Below are 16,912 nucleotides of genomic sequence, written 5' to 3'. Positions count from 1 at the left end.
ATACAATTGTTGTTCCATCTATCTGATACCTAAGCATTGGTGCAGTAGGACTCTGCCGATACATTTGGACTGATCTCGGGGATCGAAACTCGCAGTTCCGTATAGGGCTCCAGTCTCTTGTAAGCCGCCGAACAGTGTACTCTCGCCCGTGTACAAAGGCAGACAGTCCTGAGAGGATATTGCGCCTACAGTTGCCATCAACGCTTTCAGGTTAGCAGTATTATGCCCTAAGACAGCAGAACCATACACGTGGGAGCCGGCCGCTCTCCCCCATGTTGCAGCTTGGAATGAGATGCCTGTGTCTTGGTTGTCATCTAGGAGGCACCTCTGGGACTTGTTGTCTAGCTGGGACTGGTCAATAGAGGATCTCCGGCCCTCTCCTGAATAGAGCATGTCTACGAGGGAAGCGCACTTCTGTAAGGCAGCTGAATTATAAGAGTCACCCCGGCCTCCTTTCTGTTCACCCTGTCTCCAAGCGGGGAGGTTGTGCCGTGCTAATGTCAGTGTCACCCCGCTGAGAATATGTAATTACAGGCCTGTTAATAGTAGGTATCTGGGCACCTTTTCCCCTTTTCATGCCCGACATAGCTCAATAAGGTCGTCCAGCCTGATGCAAATGTTGCGCTCAGAATGCTCCATGAGGGCCCTGAAAACAGAACTTATTTCCTCCATAGTGGCCGATGTTAGCATGCAATAAGGTATGTAAATAGGAAAGTTGAAACTTGTTCCTAGCCTGCAGGAATAGGACAGGCTTAACAGATACCTTCTATCTGTTCAACACAGCGAACAGGGTGGGGTTGAATCCATACTAGGCCGCCACCAAGAATTTAACGGTCCAGACCACAAGAAATATTATCTCATAATATATGTATAGTCCTTGTCATGATACAATCATGTGGAGTAGTTGATACCTGGATTGGCTGTTCAGCAGAGGTGGTATTGTCTCAGCCTGGAAGTGAACTGTTTGTTCTGTGTGTGTGGAATCTGTATTCAGAGAAGCTGTGGGCTGAGCCCCTTCCCCCTCCTTAGCCTAGTGATGTGTGTAAAGGAATGCAGAACGCTCCTCCCCTTGGAGACTGATAGTGGTAGCTAAGACTTGTTTTTAATTGGCCAGACTCGTAAATTATAACCCGGGCGTTGTCTTTGACAAGACAAAGGAATTCTGTTTTAAGTATGCAACAGAGACTTTTTTAGTCAGAACTGCCCTTGGGACCAAGAGACTAACATCTGATGGCAGCTCTCCACATATCTAAAGGAATTTGATAATAAGTAAGGTATTGTGTAATTCTTTTTCATGTCCCATTTTGTTTTTTAAAGAACTGTAGCTTTGTAATTGTATGTTGTTTTGAGTGTCTTTATAATTTTGCACTGTGTAACCTGTGTTGATATTTTTGTTATTAAATACATAGAAAATCTAATTCTGTCTTTGGGCTCTAATATCTGAATTCAAACTCCTGTTGAGACAAGGTTAAAGCCACGTTACCAAGGTGTTAAATAGTGTGAGTTTTAGGGGTTCCCCAGAACTCCCCTTTAATTTAAAAGTTTTGGTGGTTGCAGCAGGGGAATTGTTAATTAGAGCAGTGTGGACAAGAATTGGGGGCTAATGAGGTGTCCCTTCTAAGGTCCTTTTGCAGAGTTGCAAGGATAAGGGAACCAGAGCTGTGTGCCATTAACCCCTTCATGCCCACACCCCTCTATTGTGACGCTGAAAAGGCATTATTCATCACAGTCCTGTTCGGTACACTTTCACAAAGTTGAATACAGTGCTTTCATAAACAAAAGACCCAGGATTCTAACGATAATTGGAGGATTTATCCAATAATTTCCTGCAGCCTCAGGTATTGCAGCATTCCATGGCTGCAGTCAGATACGCCCCCTTTTCTTAACTTTTCTCACATAATTTTAGCTGGGAATCGATCCTAATTTGGGATAAAATTTAAAGTATTTTTTCCTTGGCTTATTTTAATTGAATATTAAAATATTTGAAACTTATCTATACAAGTTTATTTACTGTTTCACAACATGTATGATATGGAGCAAGAGCCTGCTCTCATGAATTTATGCTCATTAGGTTTAGATGCACAAATTGCAGCTCCTATGCAGTTTTGTTCTTCAAGTGTCAAGAAAACCTTGCAAAATAAAAAGGTAAAATATTTGACACCAATGTCTCTTAGGATGATGCTGTTAAAATATCACCTCAGCTTTCTCCTGCTATGTCCAAAGCCTCAATGGTGTCACATGCAGTGCTCTGCGGTTCCTCTATAACTCCCAGTGGAGTTTATTTAAAAGCAGAAATTGCTGCCCAGGTATCTTCAGCGGTATTAGCTGCCATTCCCGGGTTACAGGGAAAACGCATGAGGAAATCTAGAAATTCAGAAAGTAAGGTGCCTGTCCTCAGTTCTGCTTCCCAAGTTGCCCTTTCTCAAGTTTGATGAAGTTAGATACATCGGGACCTTGAGGGTGAAATCTCAAATTCGGACAGTATAATTCCTTCTTCTGAGACTGAGGAGATATCTTTCAGATTTAAGCTTGAACACTTTCGTGTATTGTTAAAGGAGGTTTTATCTACTTTAGATGACTCAGATATCCCTGTCGTCACTCTTAAGAAATCTAGTAAACTTAATTTCTTTGATGAACCTTCCACTTCGGAGGTTTTTCCTGTGCCAGACCGTGCTAGGGATATTATCTCACAGGAATGGGAGAAACTAGGGGTGTCTTTTTCCCCCCCATCTCCCATTTTTAAGATAAAGTTTCCTGTCGAGGACGCCATTAAAGACCCTTGGTATACTGTACCCAAAGTTGAAGGGGCCATTTCCACTCTGGCTAAGAGAACCACTTTCTATTGAGGATAGCTGCTCTTTTAAGGATCCGATGGACAAGAAACTGGAGGCTTATTTGAAAAAGATTTATGTTCATCAAGGTCTCCAATGGCAACCTGCGGTGTGCATTGCCACCGTGACTAGTGCAGCATCTTATTGGTTCAATGCCTTGTCTGATTCTCTTCAAGTAGAGACTTCCTTGGATGAAATTTAAGATAGGATTAAAGCTCTTAAGTTGGCCAATTCCTTTATTGCAGATGCCATTTTACAGGTTGTCAGACTAGGAGCTAAAACACTTCTAGTTTAGCTGTTCTAGCCCGCAGGGCGTTATGGTTGAAATCCTGGTCTGCATACGTTTCCTCTAAAGTCAAAGTTCTGACGATTCCTTACAAGGGCAAAACCTTGTTTGGACCCGGTTGGCAGAAATTATCTCTGACATTATGGGTGGAAAAGGATCTTTTCTACCTCAAGATAAGAATAGGCATAAAGGACATCAGAGTAATTTTCATCCTTTCATAACTTCAGAGGAAAGTCTTCCCCTTCTTCCAAGCAGGAACAATCCAAGTCTTTTTGGAAACTCAATCAGTCTTGGAACAAGGGGAAACAAAGAAACCCGCAGCCGATTCCAAATCCATGTGAAGGGTTTGCCCCCAATCCGGGATCGGATCACGTGGGGGGCAGACTTTCCCAGTTCTCTCAAGCCTGGATACGAAATGCCCCAGATCCCTGGACTGTGGACATAGTATCCCAGGGTTACAAATTGGAATTCAAGAGTTTTCGTCCCAGAGGCAGATTCCATCTCTCAAGATTATCTGCAGACCAGATAAAGAGAGAGGCGTTCTTGAAATGTATACAACATCTTTTCACCCTGGAAGTGATCGTTTCAGCTCCAGTGCAGGAACAGGGTCTCGGGTTCTACTCCAACCTATTTGTAGTTCCCAAAATAGAGAACGTTCCGTCACATTCTAGACTTGAAGTGTCTAAACAAGTTTCTCAAAGTTCCATCCTTCAAAATGGAGACTATAAGCTCCAGTCTTCCTTTAGTACAAGAGGGTCAGTTCATGACAACCATAGACCTAAAGGATGCGTGTCTTCATGTTCCTATTCACAGGGACCATCACAAATTCCTGAGATTTGCCTTTCTGGACAAACATTTCCAGTTTGTGGCCCTTCCATTTGGTCTAGCCCCGGCTCCCAGAATTTTTTCAAAGGTTCTGGGGGCTCTTTTGGCAGTGATCCGTTCTTGTGGAATTGCTGGGGCACTCTACCTGGATGACATATTGGTTCAGGCGCCATCTTTTCAACAAGCAAAATATCACACAGAAATATTGTCGTCTTTTCTTCGTTCCCACGGATGGAATGTAAATATGGAAAAAAGCTCCCTTTCCCCTGCTACAAGAGTAGTGTTCTTAGGGACCATAATAGATTCTCTATTGAGGAGGATTTTTCCGACAGAAGTCAGGAAAAACAAAATCATTTCCTCTTGCCTCTCTTCAGGCTACTGCTTATCCTTCCAGTGGCTCAATGTATGGAAGTAATCTGTCTGATAGTGGCTTCCATGGACATCATTCCTTTTGCTCGATTCCATTTAAGAGCTCTCCAGTTGTGCATGCTCAGACGATGGCATGGCGACCATGCAGATCTATCTCAGAGAATAGAGTTAGATCAGTCGTCAAGGGACTCTCAGGAACAGCTGTCTCAGGGCACATGCTTTCGGAGACCTTCCTGGTTGATCGTGACCACGGACGCCAGCCTGCTGTGCTGGGGAGCAGTCTGGAACTCATTAAAAGCTCAGGGCCTTTGGACTCGGGAGGTGTCTGCTCTTTCCATTAACATCTTGGAGTTGAGGGCGATTTACAATGATCTATTGGCTTGTCCTCAGCCCAGTTTATCAGGTTCCAGTCAGACAACATAACCTCTGTGGCTTACATCAATCACCAGGGAGAAACTCGGAGTTCCTTAGCCATGAAGGAGGTTACTCCTGCTCGAAGAGTCTCGGAACTGTCAGCTCTGCGGTGTGGTTCCCCTTATCTTATTTTTCATGCCGATAAGGTGGTTCTTCGTACTAAGTAAGGTTTCCTTCCTAAGGTTGTTTCTAATAGAAATATCAATCAGGAAGTTGTTGTTCCCTCTCTGTGTCCTAATCCTCCTTCTTACAAAGAACGTTTGTTACACAATTTGGATGTTGCACATGCTCTTAAATTCTACTTACAGACGACTAAGGATTTGTGCCAGTCCTCTGCCCTCTTTGTCTGTTTCTCTAGGAAACATGAAGGTCAGAAAGCTACTGCTACTAATCTTTCTTTTTGGTTACGAAATAGAATTAGTTTGGCTTGCGAGACTGCTGGACAGCAGCCTCCTGAGAGAATTACAATACATTCCACAAGAGCTGGGCTTTCAAAAATGAAGCTTCTGTGGAACAAATTTGCAAGGCTGCAACTTGGTCTTCTCTACATACTTTCAAAATTATACAAATTTGATATTTTGCCACGGCTGAGGTTTCATTTGGGAGAAAGGTTCTTCAAGCAGTGGTGCCTTCTGTTTAGGACTGCCTGTCTTGTCCCTCCCTATTTATTTATCTGTGTCCTCTAGCTTGGGTATTGGTTCCCAACAGTAATTACTCAAGCCGTGGACTCACCATATCTCAGGAAAGAAAAAAACAGAATTTATGCTTACCTGATAAATTACTTTCTCCAACGGTGTGTCCGGTCCACGGCGTCATCCATAACTTGTGGGAATATTCTCTTCCCCAACAGGAAATGGCAAAGAGCACAGCAAAAGCTGTCCCTATAGCCCCTCCCATGCCCCGCCCCCCAGTCATTCGACCGACGGTTAGGAGAAAAAAAGGAGAAACTATAGGATGCCGTGGTGACTAATGTATAGAGAAAGAAATTTTTCAAACCTGATTAAAAAACCAGGACGGGCCGTGGACCGGACACACCGTTGGAGAAAGTAATTTATCAGGTAAGCATAAATTCTGTTTTCTCCAACATTGGTGTGTCCGGTCCACGGCGTCATCCATAACTTGTGGGAACCGATACCAAAGCTTTAGGACACGGATGAAGGGAGGGAGCAAATCAGGTTACCTAAACAGAAGGCACCACGGCTTGCAAAACCTTTCTCCCAAAAATAGCCTCCGAAGAAGCATAATATCAAATTTGTAGAATTTGGCAAAAGTGTGCAGAGAAGACCAAGTCGCTGCCTTACATATATGATCAACAGACGCCTCGTTCTTGAAGGCCCATGTGGAAGCCACAGCCCTAGTAGAGTGAGCTGTGATTCGTTCAGGAGGCTGCCGTCCGGCAGTCTCATAAGCCAATCGGATGATGCTTTTCAGCCAGAAAGAAAGAGAGGTAGCAGTAGCTTTTTGTCCTCTCCTCTTACCAGAATAAACGACAAACAAAGAAGAAGTTTGTCTGAAATCCTTTGTTGCTTCTAAATAGAACTTTAAAGCACGGACTACATCTAAATTGTGTAACAAACGTTCCTTCTTTGAAACTGGATTCGGACACAAAGAAGGAACAACTATTTCCTGGTTAATATTCTTGTTGGAAACAACTTTTGGAAGAAAACCAGGCTTGGTACGCAAAACAACCTTATCTGAATGGAACACCAGATAGGGTAGATCACACTGCAAAGCAGATAATTCAGAAACTCTTCTAGCAGAAGAAATAGCAACCAAAAACAGAACTTTCCAAGATAGTAACTTGATATCTATGGAATGTAAGGGTTCAAAGGGAACCCCTTGAAGAACTGAAAGAACTAAATTTAGACTCCAGGGAGGAGTCAAAGGTCTGTAAACAGGCTTGATTCTGACCAAAGCCTGTACAAAAGCTTGTACATCTGGCACAGCTGCCAGTCGTTTGTGTAACAAGACAGATAAAGCAGAAATCTGTCCTTTTAGAGAACTTGCTGACAATCCCTTATCCAAACCTTCTTGGAGAAAGGAGAGGATTTTAGGAATTTTAATCTTACTCCAGGAGAATCCCTAGGATTCACACCAACAGATATATCTTTTCCATATTTTATGGTAAATCTTTCTAGTCACAGGTTTTCTGGCTTGGACCAGAGTATCTATCACTGAATCTGAAAACCCACGCTTGGATAAAATCAAACGTTCAATTTCCAAGCAGTCAGCTGCAGAGAAACTAGATTTGGATGTTCGAATGGATCTTGTACTAGAAGATCCTGTCTCAAAGGTAGCTTCCATGGTGGAGCCGATGACATATTCACCAGGTCTGCATACCAAGTCCTGCGCGGCCACCCAGGAGCTATCAGAATTACAGAGGCCTTCTCCTGTTTGATCCTGGCTACAAGCCTGGGAAGGAGAGGGAACGGTGGAAACGCATAAGCTAGGTTGAACGACCAAGGCGCCACTAATGCATCCACTAGAGTCGCCTTGGGATCCCTGGATCTGGACCCGTAGCAAGGAACCTTGAAGTTCTGACGAGACGCCATCAGATCCATGTCTGGAATGCCCCATAATTGAGTCAACTGGGCAAACACCTCCGGGTGGAGTTCCCACTCCCCCGGATGAAAAGTCTGACGACTCAGATAATCCGCCTCCCAGTTGTCTACTCCTGGGATGTGGATTGCAGATAGGTGGCAGGAGTGATCCTCCGCCCATTTGATGATTTTGGATATCTCTCTCATCGCCAAGGAACTCCTTGTTCCCCCCTGATGGTTGATGTAAACTACAGTCATGTTGTCTGACTGGAATCTTATGAATCCGGCCTTCGCTAGTTGAGGCCAAGCCCGGAGAGCATAGAATATCGCTCTCAGTTCCAGGATGTTGATCGGGAGAAGAGACTCTTCCCGAGACCATAAACCCTGAGCTTTCAGGGAATCCCAGACCGCGCCCCAGCCTAATAGACTGGCGTCGGTCGTGACAATGACCCACTCTGGTCTGCGGAAACTCATTCCCTGAGACAGGTGATCCAGGGACAACCACCAACGGAGTGAGTCTCTGGTCATCTGGTCTACTTGAATCTTTGGAGACAAGTCTGTATAGTCCCCATTCCACTGCTTGATCATGCACAGTTGTAATGGTCTTGGATGAATTCGAGCAAAAGGAACTATGTCCATTGCTGCAACCATCAACCCTACTACTTCCATGCACTGAGCTATGGAAGGCTGCAGAATAGAGTGAAGAACTTGACAAGCGTTTAGAAGCTTTGACTTTCTGACTTCTGTCGGGAAGATCTTCATTTCTAAAGAATGTATTATTGTTCCCAAAAAGGGAACTCTTGTTGACGGAGACAGGGAACTCTTTTCTACGTTCACCTTCCACCCGTGAGATCGGAGAAAGGCTAGAACAATGTCTGTATGAGCCTTTGCTTTGGAAAGAGACGACGCTTGGATTAGAATGTCGTCCAGATAAGGTGCCACTGCAATACCCCTTGGTCTTAGAACCGCTAGAAGGGACCCGAGCACCTTTGTGAAAATTCTTGGAGCAGTGGCTAGCCCGAATGGGAGAGCCACGAACTGATAATGTTTGTCCAGAAAGGCGAACCTTAGGAACGGATGATGATCTTTGTGGATAGGAATATGTAGATACGCATCCTTTAAATCCACGGTAGTCATAAATTGACCCTCCTGGATTGTAGGTAAAATTGTTCGAATGGTTTCCATTTTGAACGATGGAACTCAGAAATTTGTTTAGAATTTTTAAATCCAGAATTGGTCTGAAAGTTCCCTCTTTTTTGGGAACTACAGATTTGAGTAAAACCCCTGACCTTGTTCCACAGTTGGAACTGGGTGTATCACTCCCATCTTTAACAGGTCTTCTACACAATGTAAGAATGCCTGTCTCTTTATTTGGTTTGAAGATAAGTGAGACATGTGGAACCTTCCCCTTGGGGGTAGTTCCTTGAATTCCAGAAGATAACCCTGAGAGACTATTTCTAGTGTCCAGGGATCCTGAACATCTCTTGCCCAAGCCTGAGCAAAGAGAGAGAGTCTGCCCCCTACTAGATCCGGTCCCGGATCGGGGGCTACCCCTTCATGCTGTCTTGGTAGCAGCAGCAGGCTTCTTGGCCTGTTTACCCTTGTTCCAGCCTTGCATTGGTTTCCAAGCTGGTTTAGCCTGGGAAGCGTTACCCTCTTGTCTAGAGGCTGCAGAGTTGGAAGCCGGTCCGTTCCTGAAATTGCGAAAGGAACGAAAATTGGACTTATTCTTAGCCTTGAAAGGCCTATCCTGTGGGAGGGCATGGCCCTTTCCCCCGTGATGTCTGAAATAATGTCTTTCAATTCTGGCCCAAAAAGGGTCTTACCTTTGAAAGGGATATTAAGCAATTTTGTCTTGGAAGATACATCCGCCGACCAAGACTTTAGCCAGAGCGCTCTGCGCGCCACAATTGCAAACCCTGAATTTTTCGCTGCTAACTGCAAAGCGGCGTCTAAAATAAAGGAATTAGCTAACTTAAGTGCGTGAATTCTGTCCATGACTTCCTCATACGGAGTCTCCCTACTGAGCGACTTTTCCAGTTCCTCGAACCAGAACCACGCCGCTGTAGTGACAGGAATAATGCACGAAATAGGTTGAAGGAGGTAACCTTGCTGTACAAAAATCTTTTTAAGCAAACCCTCCAATTTTTTATCCATAGGATCTTTGAAAGCACAATTGTCCTTAATGGGAATGGTCGTGCGCTTGGCTAGTGTAGAAACCGCCCCCTCGACCTTAGGGACTGTTTGCCATAAGTCCTTCCTGGGGTCGACCATAGGGAACAATTTCTTAAATATAGGAGGAGGGACAAAAGGTATGCCTGGCTTCTCCCACTCCTTATTCACTATGTCCGCCACCCGTTTAGGTATCGGAAAGGCATCAGGGTGCACCGGGACCTCTAGGAACTTGTCCATCTTGCACAATTTTTCTGGGATGACCAGATTGTCACAATCATCCAGAGTAGATAGCACCTCCTTAAGTAATGCGTGGAGATGCTCTAATTTAAATGTCACAACATCAGGTTCTGCCTGCTGAGAAATTCTTCCTGAATCAGAAATTTCTCCATCTGACAAACCCTCCCTCACTGCCACTTCAGACTGGTGTGAGGGTATGACAGAAAAATTATCATCAGCGCCCTCCTGCTCTACAGTGTTTAAAACAGAGCAATCGCGCTTTCTCTGAAATGCTGGCATTTTGGATAAAATATTAGCTATGGAGTTATCCATTACTGCCGTCAATTGTTGCATAGTAACAAGCATTGGCGCGCTAGTACTAGGGGTCGCCTGCGCGGGCATAACTGGTATAGACACAGAAGGAGAAGATGTAGAACTATCTCTACTTCCTTCATCTGAGGAATCATCCTGGGCAACCTATTTGTGACAGTACTGTCCTTACTATGTTTGGACGCTATGGCACAATTATCACATATATTTGAAGGGGGAACCACATTGGCTTCCATACATACAGAACATGATCTATATGAAGGTACAGACATGTTAAACAGGCTTAAACTGGTTAATAAAGCACAAAAACCGTTTTAAAACAAAACCGTTACTGTCTCTTTAAATGTTAAACAGGGCACACTTTATTACTGAATATGTGAAAAACTATGAAGGAATTATCCAAACTACCAAATTTTCACCACAGTGTCTTAATGCATTCAAAGTATTGCACCCCAATTTTCAAGCTGTTAACCCTTAAAATGTGGAAACCGGAGCAGTTTGCAATTTTAACCCCACTACAGTCCCAGCCACAGCCTCCTTTGTTGCGACTTCACCAATCCCAGGGGGGTATACGATACCAATTCAAGCCTTCTAGGAACGTTTTCAGTGGATACCAGACCCTCACACATGCAGCTGCATGCACTGTACTCAAAAGTAACTGCGCAATAATGGCGCGAAAATGAGGCTCTGCCTACTATAGTAAAAGACCCTTCCTGACTGGGAAGGTGTCTAAACTAGTGCCTGGCGATAAAAATGTTCCCCAAACAATAAAAGTGTGAAAATTACTTCAAACTTGCAAAATATAACTTAAATAAACAATCGATTTAGCCCTTAAGAGTGTCCACCAGTTAATAGCCCATAATAAGCCCTTTATTCTTTCTAAGTCTAAGAAAATGGCTTACCGATCCCCATGAGGGAAAAATGACAGCCTTCCAGCATTACACAGTCTTGTTAGAAAAATGGCTAGTCATACCTTGAGCAGAAAAGTCTGCAAACTGTTCCCCCCAACTGAAGTTCTCTCAGCTCAACAGTCCTGCGTGGGAACAGCAATTGATTTTAGTTACTGCTGCAAAAATCATACTCCTCTTTTAAACAGAACTCTTCATCTCTTTCTGTTTCAGAGTAAATAGTACATACCAGCACTATTTTAAAATAAACTCTTGATAGAAGAATAAAAAACTACAACTAAACACCACATACTCTTCACCATCTCCGTGGAGATGCTACTTGTTCAGAGCGGCAAAGAGAATGACTGGGGGACGGAGCCTGGGAGGGGCTATATGGACAGCTTTTGCTGTGCTCTTTGCCATTTCCTGTTGGGGAAGAGAATATTCCCACAAGTTATGGATGACGCCGTGGACCGGACACACCAATGTTGGAGAAACAAGATTTATGCTTACCTGATACATTTATTTATTTCCGGATATGGTGAGTCCACTGCCCCACCCTTTATTTTAAGACAGTTCTTTTGACTATAACCTCAGGCACCTCTACACCTTGCGTTACTCCTTTTTCTCCATTTTCCTTCTGTCGAATGACTGAGGGTTGTGGGTAAGAGTGTGATACTTAGTTTAACTGTGGTGCTCTTTGCCCTCCTCCTGCTGGCCAGGAGTGATATTCTCAACAGTAATTACTCAATCGTGGACCATATCCGGAAAGAAATAAAATGTATTAGGTAAGCATAAATTGTTTTTTTTCGAACTAAGCAAGTGCTATTAATAAATCAACATGTAATATAAATGCTGGTGTAGGAGCATAGGAATATAGGATACAAGTCTAGAACCAAGCCATTGCCTCTTAATGTGAAGCACACTCACCTCTGTCTCCCACTCCAGGATTTCAGAACTTCTTGTGCTCCTTTTGGACTGAGGGAGCTGAGATACATCATTGCAGTTCCGACGTCTCTTCCTGAAAGGATAAGTAAAGAGATGTCAGTTTGAACTTTAATGCCCAATATTCATCAGCAAAGTCTACAAGTAACTGCACAGAATGAAATAATTCTTGTTTCTCAAACTGTATTTTAAAATTAGCAAGACCCTAAATAGCAAATACATTGTTTAGAAAATTACCTAGATGGGAGATGAACAGGTCAAAAGGTCCACAACGCATTACAAACCTTAGTCTCAGCAATGAATGATAAGTATGGTAGTTGTGGTAATTAATCAAAAAAAATTGTTTGGATTTATGAACACACAAAAAAGAGCTAGTATTATATATAAATCAAAGTATGAGAAGAGTGAGCATAGGCAACTGCACCCAATACAGTTTGTTTTCACGTGCATGCAGCAGCCAGTGGCTTCCCAATGTGCCACCGAAGAAGAACAATGGTCACAAAATACCCTTGCAAGGATACCTGGGGCAGTATTAGATCATGTAAAAAACCATGGCATTGGAAACCACCTAAAAAATATTTGCAATTTCATAATACAGTCCCACTTGTAGTGTAGCAGCCCACTAACATACGTTTCTAGATAAGGGTTGACAAACTATTTTCAAACAGATACCAGAGTTGGGGGGGGGGGGGGTTGTTGTAAATTAGCTTTTAGAATAATCTAACATTAAAAAAAAAAAAAAGTTTCCAAAACTCACACATTGTTAAGATATTCCAAAATGCACAATGTAAGGTTTAAAAAAAAATGGTTTGGTATTTATTAATAGACCGTCTGTGGCATTAAGGCAGGAAGAAAGTATTAGCACAGATTACAGTGTGAAAAGTCAATTGTATGATCAACTTAATTTCATCAACAGCAATATTCTTGTTGTTTGATAGTGAAGCAAACCGTTTAATGCATAAAAACTAGGGGTTATTGGCAACCAAGGCCTTGTGGGCAGATGTATTTTCACAGTGTGAGCATTCAAGCTCTACTTGCCTTTAGATGCAATAGTTTGAGCTAATAGAGGGCTCAATGTTTTGTGGCAAAATATATTGCAATTTTCCATTTCTTCTTTAAACAATTCATTTACAGAACCAAGAAAGCCAAGGACGACTTTAATAAAGCTGCTCGTTAGCAAGTAAATGCATATTAGTGAAGATCTGGTTTCTATTTGCAAGCATATTTAGAAGTGCCTGTGAAATAGATATTTAAACCAGTTGCTTTATTAGCATTTACATTTATTTCATTTTTTATTTAATTTAATTTATAACAGAAACATGATGTAACAGAAAGTAGCGAAAGCGTCTAGACAACATATGACAAATTACTCTTATGTAGAACAAAACTATATGCACAACACAGAAACCGTTTTTTTAAAAAAGACTTTCTATGAATAAAATTACCCTCTAATTTGTTAGATCATGTAATGTTTGCATTAGTGAGCCTAGATGACCATGTCTAACCCCTACAGAGAGATGAAACACATAAGTAATATCCCTCTTGGGAGCCATAGGCAGCTCCTGAGCAGCACAAGACTATTGAGCCAATCAGGAATATCAGTCACAAAACCCAAACGACCAGTCATGTCCTTCTCAGAAGCCACAGGGCTTCCAGCTCCTGAGTGAGACTTTATCTATGTGTTTAACCATATTGCTGAGGTTAAACTTATCTAGGCCAGCTAATGCAAGGATTACATGTTATAACAAATTAGGGCGTGTAACTTTTGCATTAGAATGTTGCTTTAAAAGCAGGAACAGATGATTCAGAAACAACCTCCCAGCAGATATTTATTCAGTATACAGGGTGTAACATATGCTGCTAGCCAGGAAACCACTTTCTGCATAAATTGTACATGTATCTACATACAAAACCAATGTCCTGGCTCTCAGAATTGTGTAGCTGGCATATTGATATTCTGGTTTGCAGATACAGATAAGTGTGATTTGCTTTTTTATTTAGTACACATACAGACTATTATTTTACAGCTTATTTAAAAGGAACTGTTTACTCAAAAAAAAAAAAAATCTCCCATTTAATTTGTTGCTAATGATCCACTTTGCCTGCTGGAGTGTATTAAACTGTTTACAAGTATTTCCTTTTTGGCATTTGAAATAGTTGATTTAGCCTGTGGTATTCCCCCATCTATTCTGAAGTTTTCTGGCCTTAGGTCCAAGCTTTAGATAAGCTGTGTAAACACAGCCAGCAGAAGAAGGTACAGTCCTAGTGGGGTATAGAAGAGATAAGGTAATAAAATGTTAATTTTCTATTGTTCTCTCAAAGTATTGGTCTTTGGTTTACAAACAGATATAATATATAAGAAAGAAGCACGTATATGTACACAATGTGATAAAGTAATGAGATCTGATTATACCTACAAGCTCAACGCATTGTATTAGGTTGTGGCTTCAAAACACAAACTCAGCTAATTTATATACACAAATAAAACTTAAATAGCAAATAGCAAATTCTTATACAATTTTTACTCTGCAGCGAGTAAAAAAGTAATTGGAAATGTATTAAGGAAAAAACAATTTTACAGTATACTGTCCCTTTAAGTATATTCACAAAAAAGTAGGTTGCAAAGTATCTATATTAAAAATGGACAGTAAAAACCTTGGGATTTTTACATAAAATGTTTAGTTACGTGCAACATTTTCAATTTATTTTCACCCTATCATGTAATTTAGCTGCTGCCTTGTCAAGGTTAACCCTGCTACACATCTGTCCATAAATGGCATTTTCCAATAACTGCAAAACAATCCATTCTAACTTTAGGACTATGACTTGCCTTGTTGCCTGGACTAAAACTCAGATTGACTCCTCCAAACAAGGCAAATTATGGGTGGAGTTTGGCTTTTGAAAAATAACTGCAGTACAAATTATATCAACTTGTTTTATGTCCCTTTAATATTAAACATTTTTAAAACACATCCACATAGAGACAAAATATATGTACTTTAAATTACTATACCTGCAAATTTATACTGCAGTAACTCACCATTAACCCTCTCTTTTTAAAGGACAGTCTAGTCCAAAATAAACTTTCATGATTCAGATAGAGAATGTCATTTTAAACAATTTTCCAAAGTACTTTTATCACCAATTTTGCTTTGTTCTCTTGGTATTCTTAGTTGAAAGCTAAACCTAGGAGGTTCATATGCTAGTTTCTAAGCCCTTGAAGGCCGCCTCTTCTATCAGGTCATTTTGACAGTTTTTCACCACTAGAGGGTGTTAGTTCATGTGTGTCATATAGATAACACTGTGCTCATGCACGTGGAGTTCAGGTGAGCCAGCTCTGATTGGCTAAAATGGATGTCTTAAAAGAACTGAAATAAGGGGCAGTCTGCAGAGGCTTAGATACAAGGTAATCAGGAGGTAAAAAGCGTATTTATATAACTGTAGGTTGTGCAAAACTAGGGAATCCTATATAATAAAAGGCCAAGTGTGTTGGTCCGAAGCTGTCATGACACTGCGCACGAGGACAAACACACCTGGCCGTCAACACTCCAGAGTGAGTAACGGGCAGGACGTGACGTGGCCCGACGGGACAGAAAGAGAGAAAGAGAGCTCAAAAGAGGGGAGATGGGGAGAAAGTGTAGAGAGACAGCAAAAGAGAGGGGGGGGGGGGGAGAGACAGCAAAAGAGAGGGGGGGAGGGAGGAGAGACAGCAAAAGAGAGGGGGGGAGGGAGGAGAGACAGCAAAAGAGAGGGGGGGAGGGAGGAGAGACAGCAAAAGAGAGGGGGGGAGGGAGGAGAGACAGCAAAAGAGAGGGGGAGGGGGAGGAGAGACAGCAAAAGAGAGGGGGAGGGGAGACAGCAAAAGAGAGGGGGAGGAGAGACAGCAAAAGAGAGGGGGAGGAGAGACAGCAAAAGAGAGGGGGAGGAGAGACAGCAAAAGAGAGGGGGAGGAGAGACAGCAAAAGAGAGGGGGAGGAGAGACAGCAAAAGAGAGGGGGAGGAGAGACAGCAAAAGAGAGGGGGAGGAGAGACCGCAAAAGAGAGGGGGAGGAGAGACCGCAAAAGAGAGGGGGAGGAGAGACCGCAAAAGAGAGGGGGAGGAGAGACCGCAAAAGAGAGGGGGAGGAGAGACCGCAAAAGAGAGGGGGAGGAGAGACCGCAAAAGAGAGGGGGAGGAGAGACCGCAAAAGAGAGGGGGAGGAGAGACCGCAAAAGAGAGGGGGAGGAGAGACAGCAAAAGAGAGGGGGAGGAGAGACAGCAAAAGAGAGGGGGAGGAGAGACAGCAAAAGAGAGGGGGAGGAGAGACAGCAAAAGAGAGGGGGAGGAGAGACAGCAAAAGAGAGGGGGAGGAGAGACAGCAAAAGAGAGGGGGAGGAGAGACAGCAAAAGAGAGGGGGAGGAGAGACAGCAAAAGAGAGGGGGAGGAGAGACAGCAAAAGAGAGGGGGAGAGGAGACAGCAAAAGAGAGGGGGAGAGGAGACAGCAAAAGAGAGGGGGAGAGAGACAGCAAAAGAGAGGGGGAGAGAGACAGCAAAAGAGAGGGGGAGAGAGACAGCAAAAGAGAGGGGGAGGAGAGACAGCAAAAGAGAGGGGGAGGAGAGACAGCAAAAGAGAGGGGGAGGAGAGACAGCAAAAGAGAGGGGGAGAGAGACAGCAAAAGAGGGGGGGAGAGAGACAGCAAAAGAGAGGGGGAGAGAGACAGCAAAAGAGAGGGGGAGAGAGACAGCAAAAGAGAGGGGGAGAGAGACAGCAAAAGAGAGGGGGAGAGAGACAGCAAAAGAGAGGGGGAGAGAGACAGCAAAAGAGAGGGGGAGAGAGACAGCAAAAGAGAGGGGGAGAGAGACAGCAAAAGAGAGGGGGAGAGAGACAGCAAAAGAGAGGGGGAGAGAGACAGCAAAAGAGAGGGGGAGAGAGACAGCAAAAGAGAGGGGGAGAGAGACAGCAAAAGAGAGGGGGAGAGAGACAGCAAAGAGAGGGGGAGAGAGACAGCAAAGAGAGGGGGAGAGAGACAGCAAAGAGAGGGGGAGAGAGACAGCAAAAGAGAGGGGGAGGAGAGACAGCAAAAGAGAGGGGGAGGAGAGACAGCAAAAGAG

The 16,912-nt window shown here is 43.2% G+C and overlaps 2 protein-coding genes across 4 annotated transcripts in view; one reads left to right on the top strand and one right to left on the bottom strand.

Annotated features, from left to right (window-relative positions):
- FAM104A (family with sequence similarity 104 member A) overlaps positions 1 to 16,912 on the bottom strand; it is a 72,802-nt gene that overhangs the window by 23,183 nt on the left and 32,707 nt on the right. For all 3 annotated transcript variants that reach the window (XM_053707094.1, XM_053707079.1, XM_053707086.1), the window contains exon 3: positions 11,804 to 11,894. In XM_053707094.1, coding sequence (XP_053563069.1) covers positions 11,804 to 11,894 — 91 coding nt within the window. The remainder of the gene's footprint in view (positions 1 to 11,803; positions 11,895 to 16,912) is intronic.
- Positions 1,228 to 16,912, top strand: part of C1H17orf80 (chromosome 1 C17orf80 homolog) — a 71,616-nt gene continuing 55,931 nt past the window's right edge. Inside the window, exon 1 of the mRNA XM_053707065.1 lies at positions 1,228 to 1,274. The gene's annotated coding sequence lies outside the window, so the exon portion shown is untranslated. The remainder of the gene's footprint in view (positions 1,275 to 16,912) is intronic.

Source organism: Bombina bombina, chromosome 1, assembly GCF_027579735.1.
Source record: "Bombina bombina isolate aBomBom1 chromosome 1, aBomBom1.pri, whole genome shotgun sequence".
In the NCBI taxonomy this organism is placed as follows: domain Eukaryota; kingdom Metazoa; phylum Chordata; class Amphibia; order Anura; family Bombinatoridae; genus Bombina; species Bombina bombina.
This window is presented reverse-complemented; position numbering and strand designations above follow the sequence as displayed.